At 41.6% G+C, this 20,732-nt stretch overlaps 1 protein-coding gene across 3 annotated transcripts; it reads right to left on the bottom strand.

Annotated features, from left to right (window-relative positions):
• Positions 1–17,981, bottom strand: EBI3 (Epstein-Barr virus induced 3). 3 transcript variants are annotated; one of them, XM_070931896.1, is made up of 7 exons: positions 17,907–17,981; positions 12,725–12,803; positions 9,387–9,629; positions 7,353–7,467; positions 4,909–5,099; positions 2,616–2,779; positions 1–270 (listed from the first exon to the last, which is right to left on the bottom strand). In XM_070931896.1, the coding sequence occupies exons 2-7, from the start codon at positions 12,801–12,803 to the stop codon at positions 118–120; spliced, it is 945 nt and encodes a 314-aa protein (XP_070787997.1). In that variant the 5' UTR covers positions 17,907–17,981; the 3' UTR covers positions 1–117. The 3 variants fall into 3 exon arrangements, with proteins under 3 accessions (XP_070787997.1, XP_070787999.1, XP_070787998.1); XM_070931898.1 differs by having other exon boundaries at positions 4,909–5,087; XM_070931897.1 differs by lacking the exon at positions 17,907–17,981 and having other exon boundaries at positions 4,909–5,081; positions 12,725–12,812.
• Between the last annotated feature and the right edge of the window lie 2,751 nt (positions 17,982–20,732).

Genomic DNA, 20,732 nt, shown 5'->3' with positions numbered 1-20,732 from the left:
AACCTTTACCTTTACTTTTATTAGCAATACAATTGAAAAAGCACTAATTAATTAGCCAGTGCAGTAGTATTACAAAAACCATGTTTCAGGTATTACAAAGTCCATCCTCTGTGGCCCTCACTCTGGCTCCCAGGATGCCCCAGAGGCTGGAAGACTCCAGGCGCTGTATTCCCCATTGTCCAGGAAATCTTTCGCGGCTACTTGGATGTGGTAGGTTACGCCAGAACGGATCCCGGTGAGGGTAAAGGAAGTTTGCTCGATAGGCCTGGTCTGGGGAAGCAAAGAAAAATACCATTTGTTTAGTGACTGTTTGAAGTTGCAACGACATTGAAAAATGTGACTTATATGACTGGTTTTTACAGGACTAACTCTGTTGCAAAAAAGTAATAATAAAAAAAGAAATTCAGGTAAGATGTTCAGACTATGCATAGAATAGAATAAGAATAGAGTAGAGTAGAGTAGAGTAGAGTAGAGTAGAGTAGAATATTGGAATGAAGAACAGGACAGGACAGGATAGGACAGGACAGGACAGGACAGGACAGGACAGGACAGGATAGGATAGGATAGGATAGGATAGGATAGGATATTGGAATAAAGAATAGTGTAGAGTAGAGTAGAGTAGAGTAGAGTAGAGTAGAGTAGAGTAGAGTAGAGTAGAGTAGAATAGAATAGAATAGAATAGAATAGAATAGAATAGAATAGAATAGAATAGAATAGAATAGCAGAGTTGGAACCTTCTATCACATGTGGTGGACGTGTCCAGAAGCGAGGAAGTTCTGGAAAAAAATACAAAAATGGATCCAAGAAATATTAAAGGAGGATATTAATTTTCTGCCGGAAATCTATCTCCTGGGAGTGCTAAAACGAACATTTGGTAAGGACAAGAAATATTTGATTATTCATATTGTCACAGCTCTAGACTCTCCTATGCTAGATATTGGAAAGAGAAAAGAGGACCAACCGAGGAACAGATAGTCAATAAGATACTTGACTGCACAGAAATGTGCAGATTAACGTATGTATTAAACGGAAAGGAGGATTCAGAATTTTATACGATCTGGGATTTGTGGTATAGGTGGTTGGAAATTAAATGCAAAAGTTAATACTCATGAGGAATAATGCACAACTATTAGTTAATCCTATATATTATTATACTTTAATTAAACAGTAATTAATTTCATATATAAGAATTTTTGTACAAACTGTATAATTAATTAGATAATTGATTAGACACCGCACTTGTAAATATACAATATGACTACACGTTGCCGAACCGTATAGTTTGAACTGTAATATATTCTTAATTCAATAAAATTTCATTAAAAAAAAAGAATAGAATAGAATAGAATAGAATAGAATAGAATAGAATAGAATAGAATAGAATAGAATAGAATAGAATATTGGAATGAAGAATAGAATAGAGTAGAATAGAATATTGGAATGAAGAATAGAATAGAGTAGAGTAGAATAGAATAAAACAGAATATTGGAATGAAGAATAGAATAGAGTAGAATAGAATATTGGAATGAAGAATAGAATAGAATAGAATAGAATAGAATAGAATAGAATAGAATAGAATAGAATAGAATAGAATAGAATATTGGAATGAAGAATAGAATAGAGTAGAATATAATACTGGAATGAAGAATAGAATAGAGTAGAGTAGAGTAGAATAGAATAGAATAGAATAGAATAGAATAGAATAGAATAGAATAGAATAGAATAGAATAGAATAGAATAGAATATTGGAATGAAGAATAGAATAGAATAGAATAGAATAGAATATTGGAATGAAGAATAGAATAGAGTAGAATATAATATTGGAATGAAGAATAGAATAGAGTAGAATAGAATAGAATAGAATAGAATAGAATAGAATAGAATAGAATAGAATAGAATAGAATAGAATAGAATAGAATATTGGAATGAAGAGTAGAATAGAGTAGAATAGAATATTGGAATGAAGAATAGAGTAGAGTAGAGTAGAATAAAATAGAATATTGGAATGAAGAATAGAATAGAGTAGAATAGAATATTGGAATGAAGAATAGAATAGAATAGAATAGAATAGAATAGAATAGAATAGAATAGAATAGAATAGAATAGAATAGAATAGAATAGAATATTGGAATGAAGAATAGAATAGAGTAGAATAGAATATTGGAATGAAGAATAGAATAGAGTAGAGTAGAGTAGAGTAGAATAGAATAGAATAGAATAGAATAGAATAGAATAGAATAGAATAGAATATTGGAATGAAGAATAGAATAGAATAGAGTAGAATAGAATATTGGAATGAAGAATAGAATAGAGTAGAATAGAATAGAATAGAATAGAATAGAATAGAATAGAATAGAATAGAATAGAATAGAATAGAATAGAATATTGGAATGAAGAGTAGAATAGAGTAGAATAGAATATTGGAATGAAGAATAGAGTAGAGTAGGGTAGAGTAGAGTAGAGTAGAGTAGAGTAAAGCAGAACAGAACAGAACAGAACAGAACAGAACAGAACAGGATAGAATATTGGAAGGGGCCTTGGGCAAGAAACCCTACCCCATTTCAGACAAATGGTTGTTCAGTTAACATGGAGTGACTGCCATCTCCCGCACTCACCGTTCTGTTAAGCCTTGATCCGTCCCTCGAATAACGGATGATATATTGCAGGGGAAAATATTCCGGATATAACCAGGAACTAGGAGCCTTCCATTGTACATGCAATGTTTTTTTCTTCCCTTGGATCGGGGAGACCGTTACGTTTTCTGGAGGGTCTGGCTGGACTAAGAAAAGTGAAGGAGAGACTTAAACCAACCCAATATACCACTGATGGCGAACCTTTTCGACACCGAATGCCCAAACCGGAAGGCGCATGTGCGTGCACGCCGGAGCCCTGGAAACTCAAACACCAGCTGGCCGATGCACATGCCCGCCGGCCACCTGGTCTTCCACCGGGATCACCTGAGTGGTGCTCCTGGTTCCTGCAGTCGGCAATTTTTCCTCTGGAAATCCATTCCTACTCTCTACAGACTTTTAGCTATACAATTTGGGATGACCACTCTTGGAATGGTGTGGGAGTAGGAATGGATTGCTAGAGGAAAAAAATTGCAGACTACAGGAACCTGGAGCACCATTCAGGTGACTCTGAGGCAGGGGTGAAATGCTCCCGGTTCAGACTGGATCGCCCGATCCGGTAGCGATGGCGGCGGGTGGTTCGGAGAACCAGTAGCAAAAATCCCTGCCCTCCCCACCATGCCCAGCCGAGCCGAACGATCATCAGAGGCTTTTTTTTTTTAACTTTTCAAAGCATTTTTTCTACAACCTCTTCCGATGAAAAAATGCTTTTAAAAGTAAAAAAAAAAAAAAAGCCTCTGATGATTGCGCGGCTCAGCTGGGATCGTCAGAGGCTTTTCAAAGCATTTTTTTCTGCAACCTCTTTGGCCGAAGAGGTTGTAGGGGAAAAAAAATGCCTTTAAAAGCCTCTGAGGATCCCAGCTGAGTTGCCTGATGGTCAGAGGCTTCTAAAAGCATTTTTTTCTGCAACCTCTTTGGCCGAAGAGGTGGTTAAAAAAAATGCTTTGAAAAGTCTCTGACAATCCCAACTGAATTGCCTGATCGGCAGAGGCTTTTCAAAGCATTTTTTTGCAACCGATCAGGCAACTCAGCTTGGATCGTCAGAGACTTTTAAAAGAAAAAAGCCTCTGCTAATCAGGGAATGCTTTTAAAAGTAAAAAAAAAAGCCTCTGATGATTGTGCGGCTCAGCTGGGCATGGGGGGTGGGGGGTGGGCAGGGATTTTTGCTACCGGTTCTCTGAACCACCCGCCTCCATCGCTACTGGATCGGGCAATCCGGTCCGAATCGGGAACATTTCACCCTTGGGACAAACGTCCGTAGGTTAAGTTCAACCAACATTAAAACCAGGTTAGGTAGAAGCCGAGTAGCTGTGTTAGTACAACTTGTTAAGCTTAGTGTTTAGGTCCCAAAGGTGCTTTTTTTCAGGAGGCAACTGGACTTCCTTTTGAAAACGTTTCGCTTCTCATCCAAGAAGCTTCTTCAGCTCTGACTGGATGATGGGGAATGGAAGGATTTATACTCTTTCCAGACAGCTGATCATTTGCATCCTTTGAGAGGATTGTTGAGGCTACTTGGAGTTTTCAACTGTGTCCTCAGGGCAGGGGTGAAATGTAAAATTTGTTACTACTGGTTCTGTGGGCGTGGTTTGGTGTGTGTGTGGGGTAATGTGATTGGGTGGGCGTGGCCAACTTTTTTTTTTTTTAACTTTTCAAAGCATTTTTTCTACAACCTCTTCGGCCGAAAAAATGCTTTTAAAAGTAAAAAAAAAAAAAGCCTCTGATGATCGTGCGGCTCAGCTGGGATCGTCAGAGGCATTTAAAAGAAAAAAACCCTGAGTTGCCTGATTGGCAGAGGTTTTTTTTTCCTTTTAAATGCCTCTGACAATCCAAGTTGAGTTGACTAATTAGCAGAGGCTTTTTTTCTTTTAAATGCCTCTGAGGATCCCAGCTGAGTTGCCTGATCGTCAGAGGCATTTAAAAGAGAAAAAGTCTCTGCTGATCAGGCAACTCAGCTGGGATCGTCAGAGCCTTTTGAAAGCATTTTTTTACAACCTCTTCACCAAAGAGGTTGTAGAAAAAATGGTTTTAAACGTAAAAAAAAAAAAAATTGGCCACACCCACCCAGTCACATTACCTCCCCCCCCAACAAGCCACACCCACAGAACCGGTAGTAACAAATTTTAGATTTCACCACTGGTTTGTCCCAAGATATTAAAATGGCTGTCAGACCAAATTTCTGCACCAGGACTGAAAAACAAAATTCCGTTTTCCTTTCCTTGCAGGCTGTTTCAAAGCCCCCACCAGGCCGACGAGGGGTGAGAATTGCTTGCAAACTCACTGATCTGATCCAGGAAGACTAAAAAGAAGCCACTCGCTGTCCCCAGTGGATTCACGGCTGTCACGTTGAGCATGTAGGGATCGGTGGAGAACATCTGCAAGACGGTCAAACTGCAACTGTGGCTCCCTGCAACGGCTTGTTTGCACTGATGGACGTCTCCCGTTAAGCCGTGCCTGTGTCTCCAAGGAAAACTGGGTTCAGACATGCATTGCATATGCGGCAGCTTAAGGGTTGTGTGAACGGGTGTCCCGGTGACTGCAGTCATGGGGAGAAGTGCATGGATAACCTCTCTCCCTCCTTCCCTTCCTTCCTTCCTTCCTTTCCCTCCCTCATCCATCCTCTTCTTTCCTCTTCTCTTTCCTCTCTATTCTCTTCCTCCTTCCCTTTTTTCTCTTTCTTTCCATCCTTCCTCTCATTCTTTCCCTTTCTTGTTTCTTTCCTTCCTCTTGTTCTTTTTCTCCTTCCTTCCTTCCCTCCGTCCTCCTCTTTCTTTTTTTCTTTCCTTCCATCCTTCCTCTCACTCTTTTCCTTTCTTGTTCCTTTCCTTCCTCTTGTTCTTCTTCTCCTTCCTTCCCTCCCTCCTTCCTCCTTTCCTCTTTCTTCCCTCCCTCCCCTCGATCTTTCTTTTCCTTCCTTCTTATTTTTATTCTTTTTCTTTTCTTTTTTCTCTTTCTTTCCATCCTTCTCATTCATTTCCTTTCTTGTTTCTTTCCTTCCTCTTGTTCTTTTTCTCCTTCCTTCCTTCCCTCCCTCCTTTCCTCTTTCTTCCCTCCCTCCCCTCGATCTTTCTTTTCCTTCCTTCTTATTTTTATTCTTTTTCTTTTCTTTTTTCTCTTTCTTTCCATCCTTCTCATTCATTTCCTTTCTTGTTTCTTTCCTTCCTCTTGTTCTTTTTCTCCTTCCTTCCTTCCCTCCCTCCTCCCTCCATTCCTCTTTCTTCCCTCCCTCCCCTCGATCTTTCTTTTCCTTCCTTCTTATTTTTATTCTTTTTCTTTTCTTTTTTCTCTTTCTTTCCATCCTTCTCATTCATTTCCTTTCTTGTTTCTTTCCTTCCTCTTGTTCTTTTCCTCCTTCCTTCCTTCCCTCCCTCCCTCCTCCTCTCCTCTTTCCACCCTCCCTCCCCTCAATCTTTCTTTTCCTTCCTTCTTATTTTTATTCTTTTTCTTTTCTTTTTTCTCTTTCTTTCCATCCTTCTCATTCATTTCCTTTCTTGTTTCTTTCCTTCCTCTTGTTCTTTTTCTCCTTCCTTCCTTCCCTCCCTCCTCCCTCCTTTCCTCTTTCTTCCCTCCTTCCCCTCGATCTTTCTTTTCCTTCCTTCTTCTTTTTCTTTTTTCTTTTCTTTTTTCTCTTTCTTTCCATCCTTCTCATTCATTTCCTTTCTTGTTTCTTTCCTTCCTCTTGTTCTTTTTCTCCTTCCTTCCTTCCCTCCCTCCTTTCCTCTTTCTTCCCTCCCTCCCCTCGATCTTTCTTTTCCTTCCTTCTTATTTTTATTTTTATTCTTTTTCTTTTCTTTTTTCTCTTTCTTTCCATCTTTCTCATTCATTTCCTTTCTTGTTTCTTTCCTTCCTCTTGTTCTTTTTCTCCTTCCTTCCTTCCCTCCCTCCTCCCTCCATTCCTCTTTCTTCCCTCCCTCCCCTCGATCTTTCTTTTCCTTCCTTCTTCTTTTTATTCTTTTTCTTTTCTGTTTTCTCTTTCTTTCCATCCTTCTCATTCATTTCCTTTCTTGTTTCTTTCTTTCCTCTTGTTCTTTTTCTCCTTCCTTCCCTTCTTCCCTACTTCCTTCCTTAAATATATAGCCCCCCTCATCGCAAAGATTCTGAGCTGCTCACACACAAAAACAGTCCATCAAAATTATAAATACAATTAGAAACCCAAATACAATCCATCAGGCCTCCAAAGCCTTTGTCAGCACCTCAGCGCTGACATAGGAAGGGAGATAAACCCTGAACTTTTGCCTGCTAAATCCCTTTGAAGCCCAGTCTCCGTGGAAATGAAGAGGGGGGGGGAACATTCCTGTGAAATGACGAGACAAGAAGTCAGGAGAGTGACTTGGGAGATAGCCAATGAGAAGCAGATAATTGGGGATCGGAAAGGGAGGGATTGGGGGGGCAAAAGGTCAGTCTTGTCCGCATCGAGTCATGATCCGGTTGCTGTGCTCGAATAAAGGGAAGATTTCCTTAAAGATTGGCAGTTTGGAAATTCATTTATTTTGAGATAGCATCGAAGTCTGACAGCCTTCTTGAAAAGTTCCATCTTCAGCACTATTCTGAGATGTTTATTGCTTTTTTTTTTAATAAACACCTGGACACCCAGCTTGTCGATCAGAAAGGTCGACAATTCAGCGGCTCGAATCCCTAGTACAGGTCTCCTGCCTGAGCAGGGGGCTGGACTAGATGACCTCCAAGGTCCCTTCCAACTTTGTTACTGTTACCTTTGCTCTTTACCTGTAGCTGGCAAAGAAAGACGTGGGCAGGAGGGTGTCAGTTGCCAAAGTCCAGGAGCAATTGACCACTGGGTAGCTGATGGACCTGCAATGGATCGATGGTTTCTCGGGAGGATCTGCAAAGCAGAAGCCCAAAAGTTTTTTTTAATATAACTTTTTATTATTTTTTATAAAAACAAACATTTAGTACAGTACATCTGTCGCCCCCCTCCCCGTGACATCTCGGTGTTATCTTCTTCTTCTTCTTCTTCTTCTTCTTCTTCTTCTTCTTCTTCTTCTTCTTCTTCTTCTTCTTCTTCTTCTTCTTCTTCTTCTTCTTCTTCTTCTTCTTCTTCTTCTTCTTCCTCTCCCTCTCCCTCTCCCTCTCCTTCCTCTTCTTCTTCTTCTTCTTCTTCTTCTTCTTCTTCTTCTTCTTCTTCTTCTTCTTCTTCTTCTTCCAAAAAAGGAACTTTCTTCTATCTTGATCTTTATACAAACCATTTTAATATCTCCTTACTAAAATTCTGCCTATCAAATTTTTAAATATAATCATAAAGCTTTTATCTTATATATCTCTTTTCCAACCAAAAATAAAAACAGTTCCATATTCTATAATACTCTTATCTCTTCCCTATCTTTAATCCTTAAAGTCAATCTATTCATTTCTGCACAGTCCATAATTTTTTTTTTATCGCCTCATCTTCCAAAGGTATTTTCTCTGCTTTCCAATTTTGAGCATAAACAATTCTTGCAGCTGTTATTACATGTATAATCAAATAAGTATGTTCCTTATTGGTCTTTCCTGGAAGAATACCCAATAGGAACAGCTCTGGTTTAAATTCAATACGTCACTGTATCATCTCCAGAAGTCCAAAAGGTGAGTGACACATCTGGATCCCCTCTACCTCTACAGGTAGTCCTGGACTTATGACCAAAATTGAGGTCCCATATTTCTGCTGATAAGCAAGACAGTTGTTAAGTGAATTTTGGCCCATTTTACGACTTTTTTTTGCCACAGTGGTTAAGTGAATCACTGCAGTTGTTCAGTTAGAAACGTGCCTGCCAAGTGAATCTGACTTCTCCATGAACTTTGCAGGTTAGAAAGTCGGAAAAGGGGGTTGCCTGAGGGCATGAATCAGTGTTTTTCAAACTTGGCCACATTAACATGTGCAGAGTTCAACTCTCAGAAATCCCCATGCTGGTGGAGGAATTTTAAGAGTTGGTCCACACATCTTAAAGTGAGAGGTGCTTTCATGAAGGAAAGAGGGAGGGAGGGAGGGAGGGAGGGAGGAAAGAAAGGGAAGGAAGATGGATGGATGGATGGGAGAAAGAGGAAGGAAGGAAGGGAAAGAGGGAGGGTGGGAGGAAGGGAGGGAGGAAACAAGAAAAAGAGGAAGAAAACAAGGGAGGAAGGAAAGAGAAAGAAAGGAAGGGAGGAAAGAAGGGAGGGAGGATGAAAGGATGGAGAGGGAGGCAGGAATAGAGGAAGGAAAAGGAAGGAGGGAGGGAAGGAGCGAGGAAGGAAGGAAAACAAACGGATGGGAGAAAGAGGAAAAGAGGGAGGGAAGAAGGAAGGAAAGGATGGACGAAGGGAAAAAATGGGGAGGGAGGGAGGAAGGAAGGCGTGGAGAAAGGAAGTGAGGGAAGGAGGAATGGGGGAAACGGGAAAAGAGGGAGGGAGGGAGGAAGGAAGGAAGGAAAGGGTGGACGAAGGAAAAAATGGGGAGGGAGGGAGGAGTGGAGAAAGGAAGGGAAGGAAGGAGGAATGGGGGAAACAGTGGGGAAAAGTGGGAGGGAGGGAGGGGGAGGAAGGAAGGAAGGAAAGAAGGAAGGAAGGAAAGGAAGGAAGGAAGGAAAGGGTGGACGAAGGAAAACAATGGGGAGGGAGGAAGGAAGGAGTGGAGAAAAGAGGAAGCGAGGGTGGGAGGAATGGGGGAAAGAGTGGGGACAAGAGGGAGGGAGGGAGGGAAGGAAGGAAGGAAGGAATTGCCACATCATATGGCTGGATGGCTCCATTTGGGTAAGAGAGAGTTTGGGGCTCAGTTTTCTCACTCACAGCCCATCCGGAGATGAATCCTTCGCAGGGTCTGCCCAGTGCTGGCATCCTGGCAGCTGTATTCCCCTTCCTGGGCCAAACTGGCATTCTGCAAGACGAGGCTGCCGTCTTTTTGCACCCCGTTCAAAACGGTCTCCGAGGTCGTGTGGTTTTTCCATGCCACCCGGGATCCACCTTCAGGAACAGGGCAAGTCAAGACCACCCTGGCCTCCCCGAGTCGGGCATACTGACAGTCGATGGGCTCTATTGCAGTCAAGAAAGAACAATGACGTTGGTGGGAAAAAAAATAGCGTTCAGCATTTGCCTAACAATAGCCTGGCTTATCCTGAACTATGGTTTGCTTAACCATTGTATGTAAACCCTAATTTGGATTATGGCCTTTCTGGGGCCCCTAAAAGCAGTGTTTTTCAAAGCTGGCCACTTTAAAATGTGAGGATTTCAACTCTCAGAATTCCCCAGCCTGCATCTCTCTCTCTCTCTCTCCCTCCCTCCCTCCCTCCCTCCCTCCCTCTTTCCCTTATCAAGGAGAGAAGCAACTTAGAACTAAGGAGAAATTTCCTGACAGTTAGAACAATTAACCAGTGGAACAACTTGCCTCCAGGAGTTGTAAATGCTCCAACACTGGAAGGTTTTAAGATGTTGGACAATCATTTGTCTGAAGTGGTGTAGGGTTTCCTGCCTAAGCAGGGGGTTGGACTAGAAGACCTCCAAGGTCCCTTCAAGCTCTATTCTATTCTATTCTATTCTATTCTATTCTATTCTATTCTATTCTATTCTATTCTATTCTATTCTATTCTATTCTATTTCTATTTCTATTTCTATTTCTATTATTTCTATTTCTATTTCTATTCTCTGTCTATATTGTCTGCCTGCCTGCCTATTACCTACCTACCTACCTATCTACCTCTACACTAAGGTGACCAGACGTCCCGCTTTTGAGCAATTTGTCCCGCGTCCCGCGGCGTTTTAAAAAAGTCCCGATTTTTCATTCTGCCTCCTGGTTCCCGGCTGCCTCCTGAATCCCCGCTGATGGCTAGAGGGAAAAAACCTGTTTAAACTCTTGCCGGCGGGGCTTCAAAGGGCCGCCCTACGTTAATTTGCTCGGCTTCCCCCTCTCAGCTGATTTGCACAGGGCTCTGCTCTTGCTAAATTGCTCAGTTTTTTTTTCCTCTTTGTACAAACCAAGCTCAAAACGAAACTGAAAGTAAAACAGGCTGTTGGCTTTGCGGTTTGCTTGCAACGTTGGAAAATTAGGCAGCAGATTTATTTTCCTTTTCCTCACCAAAAAAGGTAAGTGCAAACAATGGAAAATTATTTAGGGCAAAAGAGGAGAGTTCAAGATTTTAAAACACAAAAGAAAAAAAAAGCTCTTTTTAACTAGGGAATTGTAATAATTGAGATATTATTAATTGTATACTGTGTTGAAAGCAGAAATGGTTAAGTTGTGGTTTGGAGGAATATATGGGGGAAATTATTTGGTTTATTATTATTGGTAAGTATAATTAATTGATTTGTAAGAAATTGGATTGCATGGAAATAATTGGAATATTCATGTTCATATTGATTAATATACAAAAAAGATAGTTATATAACTAATTGATTTATATTAAAATGTTGAATTTGTATTAAACAACTGTATTACATAATTACATAATTAACCAATGTGAGGATGGATATAAAAATAGATGACAATGGGAAGGGGTATAAAATAGAATAGAAGGGAAAAATTGAATTTGATTAAGATTAGAGATGAGGATGAAGGGTAATATTGTTTTTTAAAAAAATAGATGAGGAATAAATATGGCAAAAAGGAAATATAGAAATTGTAAATTTAATTGAAATGACTAAACACGGTTTAAATTTGTGAACCAGCCAAATATTCTGTTCAAAGAAAATACATTGTATGTATGTGTGTTTCTAATTATTGCTATTTATTCATATTTGTTCTCTTTTATTCTTTAAAGTTTAACAATTCATTCTTTATCTTAATATCTTTATATTTGTTTGGGGTTGGCTTTCTTCCCTTTCATCTTTTTTATTGTACAGCAATCTTTCTCCTCAAACCTACCACCTCTCTTTTCTTTCCTTCTTACTTTCTCTTCCCCCCCTCTTCTTCTCCTCCCTACTTCCTCTTCCTTTCTCCTTCTCCTCCTCTCTTCCTCCCTCTCTTAACCGTCACTCCTACTCTAATTTCCCTTCCCTTCCTTCATCCCTCTCAATTACTGTATCCTTTTATGCATATGGACTACTCAGAGGGCTGAAAAAGTTATTTTTGACTGGTCCTCGCACTTTTGACCAGTCCTCGAACTTACGACTGTCCTCACATTTTACATTTTTGCCCTATCTTGTCATCATGGTGAAGAGAAGCAGTTGTGAAATGAGTGACATGGTTGTTAAGAATGCTGCACGGGCATAAATGTGAGGATGGTCATAAGTGTGAGGACCAGTCAAAAGTGCGAGGACCTGTCAGAAATGACTTTTTTCAGCCCTCTGGTTAGTCCTTTTGTGCATATGGACTACTCAGAGGGCTGAAAAAGTTATTTTTGACTGGTCCTCGCATTTTTGACCAGTCCTCGAACTTACGACTGTCCTCACATTTTACGTTTTTGCCCTATCTTGTCACCATGGTGAAGAGAAGCAGTTGTGAAATGAGTGACATGGTTGTTAAGAATGCTGCACGGGCATAAATGTGAGGATGGTCATAAGTGTGAGGACCAGTCAAAAGTGCAAGGACCTGTCAGAAATGACTTTTTTCAGCCCTCTGGTTAGTCCTTTTGTGCATATGGACTACTCAGAGGGCTGAAAAAGTTATTTTTGACTGGTCCTCGCATTTTTGACCAGTCCTCGAACTTACGACTGTCCTCACATTTTACGTTTTTTGCCCTATCTTGTCACCATGGTGAAGAGAAGCAGTTGTGAAATGAGTGACATGGTTGTTAAGAATACTGCACGGGCAATATTTATTTTAAATATTTTAACAGTTTCTGATAGAGAGAGGAGGGGCAAGGAGGGCCCACCTAACAACATCCAAGCTGCAGGCCCAGATTGTTTCTTCTCAGACGTCCTGCTTAGAAGTACTAAGGATTTCCCCCCCCCAGTCAATCATTTTAGATCTGGAGATCTGGCTCTCTTGCTTTAAGTGAGATAGAAGCATGGAGACTTTGGCCAAACGTACCATAGAAAGCAAGGTGCTAGCCCTCATGAGGTTTTACAGTATTTTTTTCCCCAAGCAAGCAAATAATTAAAACATAAGAAAATCAAATATAAAATCAAATCAAATATAATATAAAAATACAAAGCAAATAATTGACCTACCCAGAGCCTCCCACAAGTCCTACCTTCACTGGTCCAAGCAGTACTTGCAGAGACAATGAGACCAGACAGCAAGAACATGAGGAGAGACAGGATCCACTGCATCTTGATCATGAGGAAAAGAGAGGTTTGAAAAAACCGCTTAAGAACCGCTTAGCACTCTTCCAGAGTCTCAACGTCTTTTTTTACGTCATGGCAACCAAAATTGGATGCAATCGTAGAAAGTCAGCACCCACCCCTCTCCTAGAAGAATGAAATATTTTGAGGAATATTAAAAAAAAAGACAGAATATTATATTTCGCTAAGTGAGAAATGGAGAAACATTTTTTTTTCGAGGCAGGAAGCAGCCCCAATCTCCCTGCCCAGAAGCAGAAACCGAGGAGGCAGCATTAAAAAATGCAAAGATTTGGTAACCCATTCAAGACAGGATATTTTGAAACTCCGTGCAGCGAAGTCTGAACGAAGGCAGACGGGGAAGGATTGGCCCCTCACTCAAGATCCAACACAGGATAAAGCCATTAAGCCACAATAGGAATTGCCCAACACCCTTTCAGAACAGAAGCCCCTTCATTGCATCACTGGACAGCAGTCCAAACTTCAACCAAACTTAGCTCAGACAAACACCTCGGATTTCCATTTCCTCTTTTGCCTATAGAGCCAGCTATGACAACAGCCAATAGAATACATGTTCTTGCACAGGAACAGGAAGCTCAAGTGCAAAGCCCAAAGAAGGTATAAAAAAACCCCACTCTCAACTCCATTTGGTCAGCTGCCCAGAACCACAAACCCATGTGGTTCTTCTTCATCAATAAACCATCTTTCCCATCAGCCGCCATGTTTCCAATGTCTTTCTCCCAGCTTGGAACTGAACCAAATGGATATTTCTTCTCACCTTGGTCTTACTAAGGCATTATAGAGTGATACCAATGTAGGTAGGTAAATGCGGATCCAGCTGGATGATCACTGAAGGACCCTCTTTAAGAAAGGAAATGTGCTTGTTTGAGGGAAGCCAATTATCTCCAGTTGAAAGGAGAGAATTCCTTTGAAGTAGAAACATTCAGAAGAAGGGGCCCCTCAGTTGTCAGAGATAAGAGACATTTGGTGATATACAGTATGAAGGTTAAAGAGATCAAGTATGACCACATGTAATATTAACAAGAGATAATTTGAATCTATGCTTCAGTAATTGGCAAAAAGAATTATGATTGTTGGCAAAGAATAAATGAAACAGTAATTGGGAAGTTTCAATTAAATACGACAAATGTATATGATCACATAAACTGCTGAGTTAACAGAATCCTTTGTCTAGAAGGGTATAAAAACCATTGTACCTAATTTCTGTCTTTGTTCAATGCTTCATGTACAAGAGCTTTGAACCTATTGTGCAATATACATTGTCTCTGATTAACCCAGAAAAGTTGTGTTGGTCTTACTAAATCCACAACAATACTAATACTGTACTTCGTGCAATCTTAGTGTTGTGGTCCGCCAGCAGCCTGTGGAGCTGGCAGCGGAGTCGGACAGCGACGAGGCTGAGGAAGAACATGGGCCGGTCCTGGAGGCTGGGGAAGGCCCGGATGAGAGCTCTGCGTCGGAGGCAGAGATGGTGCCAGGGCCATTGGGGAGTGAGGTGCGGACTTTGGAGCCTCCAGAGACTGATAGGAGTGAGGCAGAGGAACAGGAGGAGCCTGTTCCTAATGCACGTATGAGAAGAGCTGCCAGAAGGCAAGAGCAGCTCAAGCAAAGAGGACGACTTGGGAGTAGGGCCAAGAGATGATTAAAACAGATCAGCAACGGCATTTGGGCTTTGCCGGAAAACAACATTGGTAGCTTTGTCTTCGTCTTCGTCTACGTCTTGTATTTATTTTTGTATCTGTGACTTCTGAACGTTTGCCAAGAAAGGCCTTTGGCAGTTTGCCTAATTGGACCAAGGTTTGCGATAGGACTGAGGAATTTGTGTTGGGAGGAATTTGTTTTAATTTAGTTGAACAACGCTGGGAATGAAATAATTCTCAGCTGTTCTAATAAAGTTTGTTTGTTTTTTCACGGACTGATTTTCCTACTACTTACTTGGGCCTGGGTCCCAACACTAGATTCTATCCCTCTGTTAATGCAACCTAGAACTGTGTTGGCTTTTTTGGCAGCTGCAGCACACCCCTGGCTCATATTTAACTGATTGTCCACCAGGACTCCAAGATTCCTCTCACAGTTACTACTATTGAGCCAGGTACCACCTATCCCCATGATGGCGACACCTGCCAGAGGTGGCATGCAGAGTCCTCTCTGTGGGCATGCATGTGCCAGCCACCTAGTCTTCGGGTTTCCGGGGCTCCAGCGAATGTGCACGCGTTCCGGTTTGGCCACTCTAATGTAGGTAATGCGGGTCCAGCTAGATGATCACTGAAGGGCCCTGTTTATTCATAGTATTGTAAGAAAGAAAATGTGCTTGTTTGAGAAAAGCAAAATTATCCAGTAGAAACAGTACAAAGGCAGACAAATTCCTTTGAAGTAGAAACATTCTATAAGAGGGGCCCCTCGGTTGTCAGAGATAGAGACATTTGGTGATATACAGTTTGAAGGTTAAAGAGACCAAGGATGACCACATGAAGTATCAACAAGAGATAAATTGAATCTATGCTTCGGTGATTTACAAGAAGAATTATGATTGTTTGGCAAGAATAATATGAAACTTAGTAATTAGAAAAATGTCATTTGATGTAACGAATGTCTGCAATGATAAAACTGCTGAATTCACAGAATCCTTTGTTTGAAACTGTATAAAACTGGAGTCTCATGATCATAAAGTTGTTCAAAGCTTCATGTACAAACTGGCTCTGAACCTATTGCGCAATACACTGTCTCTGACTAACCTAGGAAAGTTGTGCTGGTCTAATTATTCCACAACAGCTCGGTGCTGAAAAGGTTCACCATCACTAACCTATCCTATACCTGTGCATTTGGGGGGTTTTCTTGCCTAAATGTAGAGCCTTATTTTTCTCACCAGAGGAGGCTGACATATATTTCATTTTGTTGGATAGGGCCCAATGCTCAAGTCTGTCAAGATCCTTGTTTATCTTAAGCCTCTATTCTGGGCTGTTGGCTATTCCTGCCAGCTTGCTGTCATCTGCAAATTCGATGAGTTCTGGAGAACTCATCGGAAATCTGTTCGTCAAGGCTACGTTGGAAAAAAAATCACAACTCTTTTATTTTATTTTTTTTCAACCAGAGAAAGCTAAATTTCTCTGTTTTGGCTTCATCTGTGCTCCCTGCTGTTGTCTTATTTACAGCTTCTCTCTTGAAAGCATTGCCTATAAATTGCAGCCAGTTCCCCCAAGAGGAAATGGCTTCAAATTCCCCTTTTTTCTCCATGTTGCAGCTGCAATAGCAAACATCCAGAATGACAAACACGGATGTGGAAAGCCCCTTTTACTGTAGGTCTCCTGCATGCACACAGGTGTTTGTATGGGTGTCTAGGCTTCCCTAACAATTGGGATTTTTTTTAAAAAAAAAAAATTCCAATCCTGAGTGTAATTCTCACAACAACCCTGTGAAGTGGGCTTGTTGGCCAGAAAAATTAAAATCCATGCACCCAACACTTCTGCAAAGTTTTGCTCTTGCAGCCACTCGAGTCTTTATATATATTTTAAAAGTACCTTTTCACTGATTTGACAGTTGTATTTCATGCCTTTTTTTTCCCACTTGTATTTGTTTATGGATTTGGGGGAGCGGGGGGCAGAGTCCGTTGGGGTCTTGCTTCTCAAATCTGGGACTCCCTCCCTACCCTTGTCCCATGTTTTGGAGTGTAAGTTCCAGGCTAGGGTTGGGAATTTTAGGCTTTGGAGTTGCAATGCATTGGTTGGGAACGATGGGAGTTGGGATGCCCAGATATTTGATATTAGACAGAGAGACAATGTGGTCTAGTGGTTAAGGCACAGTCTGGAAAGCAGGAGGGTGTGAGTTCAAGTCCTGCCTTAGTCACAAATGCTGGCTTGGTGACTTTAGGCCAATCACTAGGAGACGGTGAGTTCTAAACAGGGGGATGGAATCAACATCACGTGAAGTATTAGTACTGCTTTATAAATCCTTAGTAAGGCCACACCTGGAATACTGCATCCAGTTTTGGTCACCACATTACCAAAAAGATATTGAGACTTTGGAAAAAGTGCAGAGAAGAGCAACTAAGAAGATCAAAGGCCTGGAGACGAAAACATATAAAGAAAAGTTGCAGGAATTGAGTGTGGCCAGTCTAGAGAAAAGAAGGACTGTGGGGGACATGACAGCAGTCTTCCAGTATTTGAGGGGCTGCCACAAAGAGGAAAAGGTCAACTTATTTTCTAAAGCACCTGAAGGCAGGACAAGAAGCAATGGATAGAAACTAATCAAGGAGAGAAGCAACTTGGAATTAAGGAGAAACTTCCCTAACAGTGAGGACAATTAACCAGTGGAACAGCTTGCCACTAGAAGCTGTGGGTGCTTCATCACTGGAGATTTTTAAGAAGGGACTGGACAGCCATTTGTCTGAAATGGGATAGGGTTTCCTGCTTGGAGCTAGAAGACCTCCAAGGTCCCTTCCAGCTCTATTCTGAAATAGAGCTGGAATTCTCTATACGCGGAAAGCCATCTGGGTGGCTTTGGGCCAATCACTAGGAGACAGTGAGTTCTAGTCACACCAGCTGGGTGACTTTGAACCAGTCCCTCTCTCTCAGCTCAACCCACCTCGCAGAGTTGTTGTGTTGTGAGGCAAATAAGAGGAGGAAGGAAGGAAAGTGTGATGGATATGTTCACTTCCTTGAGTTATTTATAAAAACAATAATAAAGGCAGGATACAAATATATAGTTGTAGGGCGCCAGACAAAGAGAGGGAAGGGAAAGGAAGAAGGAAAAAAATAGCGTGAGGAAGTCAAAAGGGAAGGAAAAGAGACAGAGGACACAGGAAGGAAGGAAAGGCTATGTTCTCGGTCTAATTTTTGCATAATCGATGATAATAACTGACGGTATCGCAGAAGAAACACGGCGCTGAATTAAGGAAACAGGATTTGCTCTCTCTAACTTAAAAGTTAAGTCTTTTTTCTTTTTGGACTGCATTGGTTTCCTTTGAACTAAAAAGTTCATATCAGCCTTCTTTTAAATTTTGTTTTCACTCATTTGGTTTTGTGGATGACACTGGACCCTTGACCCTAGACTGGCCTTTAAGAGCGTGCTCCTTACCTTAAAATATGCCTCGATCCACCAGACATGCAGTGCCCTTCGTCAAAGGAAAACAGGACGATGGGAAAGGCCAGGATTGCAACAGAGCATTTCGACATGCTAAGCAAACCCTCGTTCTGGCTGGAAAGGAAACAGGCCTTGAACCGCTGCCAAAGTGCGTTGTCATTCTGTTTTAGTTGTTGTGTCACACGTATGCTGTTTGGGTCATGCGTTTTTGGTACTTTTGTTTATTGTTTTGGTATGATTATTATTATTATTATTTGATATGGTATGGAGTATGTAAACTGAGAGTTTCTGCACTGGAGACAAATTCCTTCTTTGTCCAATCACATTTGGCCAATAAAAAAATTCTATTTTGTTCTGTTCTGTTCTGTGTTCTGTTCTGTTCCGTTCCACTCCATTATTCTGTTCTGTTTTGTTTTGTTCTGTGTTCTGTTCCGTTCCACTCCATTATTCTGTTCTGTTCTGCGTTCTGTTCCGTTCCACTCCATTATTCTATTCTGTTCTGTTCTGCGTTCTGCGTTCTGCGTTCTGCGTTCTGTTCCGTTCCACTCCATTATTCTATTCTGTTCTGTTCTGCGTTCTGCATTGTTCCATTCCACTCCATTATTCTGTTCTGTTCTGTTTTGTTCTGTGTTCTGTTCCATTCCACTCCATTATTCTATTCTGTTCCGTTCTGTGTTCTGTTCTGTTCTGTTCTGTTCTGTTCCGTTCCTTTCCACTCCACTCCATTATCCTATCCTATCCTGTCCTGTCCTGTCCTGTCCTGTCCTGTCCTATCCTATCCTATCCTATCCTATCCTATTTCAGTATTCTATTCTATTCTATTCTATTCTATTCTATTCTATTCTATTCTATTCTATTCTATTCTGTTCTGTTCTGTTCTGTTCTGTTCTGTTCTGTTCTATTCTATTCTATTCTATTCCATTCCATTCCATTCCATGTTTTCTATTCCATTCCATTCCATTCCATTCCATTCCATTCCATTCCATTCCATTCCATTCCATTCCATTCCATTCCATTCCATGTTTTCTATTCTATTCTATTCTATTCCATTCCATTCCATTCCATTCCATTCCATTCCTTTGAGACAACTATGACCTGGATGACTGAGACTCCACACAGACATTTTGCCTAAATTAAGATAAGTAACAATCAACCAGTGGAACAACTTTCCTCCAGAAGTTCTGGGTGCCCCCATCACTGGAGGGTTTTTAAGAAGAGACTGGACAGCCACTTCGGAATGGTATAAGGTCTCCTGTTTGAGCAGGAGATTGGACCGGAAGACCTCTGAGACTCCTTCCAGCTCTGTGATTCTATAAGCTGGTTTATCTAAAAGTCATACAAATATCAGGAACAACGCTATTGGCATGATCTGCGTCCTTATTCTAAAAGAGGACAACCCTAAAAAAGGTTTTTTTTTTTGCCAAATATCACATTCTCGGACTGCAACATTAGTTAAGTGTGAAAAATGGTCATAAGTGACTTTTTTCAGTGCCTTTGAACGGTCACTAAACGAAGTAATGTGAATAAAAGAAGGAATCATACAGAGTCAGCTACATGAACTCTAGGAGACCCTCTCTATTCACATTATTATAAGAGAGAAACGTGCTTGTTGGAGATTACATTAAAAAACAGCTAAACCCCATTAGTGGTAATAAATCTTCTGATGAGGCCTAGCCGTCACGGAAGGACAGCCATAGGGAAAACATCTGAATGGCCTCACTGTCAGATACACAAAAACAGACACAAGAAACAAAGAGTCACTTATTACCTCTTATTACCCAAGGACAGCAGTAAATCTCCCATTAGCAGACCACAGCACTTAAGGAAAAGTTGTGTGGCTAAGATAATCTTATAAAACTAGCAAGTAATGGTTTAGTAATTAGATGTACATATTATCAAATGTATGTTAACCATATATGGAAAACTGATGTGCCAGCAAAATCCTTTGTCTTGGATATGTATAAAAGCAGTCATATCAGAACACTTTCCTTGTTCAGAATTCCAGATACAAATCTGGTTCTGAAACTGCGCAAATAAAACTGTCTCTGGCTGACCCAGGAATGTTGTTTGGTCCCTTCATTCCACAACAGAAGGGTTGTAAGTCAAGGACTATCTATACTGTTAGATCAGGCGCAGGAAAGGAAGACTGGACCAGCTCGATACATTTAGCAACTTTTATTAAGTACAAAGTAACGAGTCAAGACTGCTGGCGCGCTGCCGGAGCTCGCCTTATATTCGCTCCTGGCAGACGCACTGCCCCTTGACAGGGATTCAAATTTCCCGCCCGATGGCTGGCAGCCAATCAGGGCGGATGTCCTTATAAGGACATAACACTCCTCCCCCCTTAGTCCGAACTGTCAATCTCGTTCACGACAGTCACGTAATCGCGCAGGTACGCCGGACGCCTCGGCACCCTAGCTGACCTGCGCAGTCTCACTTCTCCTCCGTCTCCGACCTGGAAGGACGGGGCTCCTTCGTCTCCTGGTTCCCTCTCCGGAACCGGGCTCGGTTCGGCTGTCGAGTGAGCGGGGCCACCCCCAGCGCCTCCGGCCGGACCGCAGACCTTGGATGGCTGGTCCTGGTGGTCTTCCTCCTGGCCTGTGGATCTCTCGCCTCGTCTCGGTTGCTCGGTTCCGACCCGGGAAGAGCGTCTGAGTCTTGGTAAGCCCATTTCTTGCTCCTCCCTGGTCTCCCGGGCGCTGTGGTTCGGTCTCTGTCCGGCTTGCTGTCGCTCGGTTGGTGGTTCCGCTCGGTTCGGGTGGTGCTGGCTTGCGTTGTTGTCGTTGTGCCGTCCGACCTCGCAGGGGTGGCGTTGGTCCC

This window comes from Pituophis catenifer, unplaced genomic scaffold (genome assembly GCF_029215685.1).
Source record: "Pituophis catenifer annectens isolate HBS135680 unplaced genomic scaffold, rPitCat1.0.hap2 SCAF_1, whole genome shotgun sequence".
Lineage (NCBI taxonomy): Eukaryota > Metazoa > Chordata > Lepidosauria > Squamata > Colubridae > Pituophis > Pituophis catenifer.
Note: the sequence above shows the minus strand (reverse complement) of the source record. Positions and strands in the feature narration are given on the sequence as shown.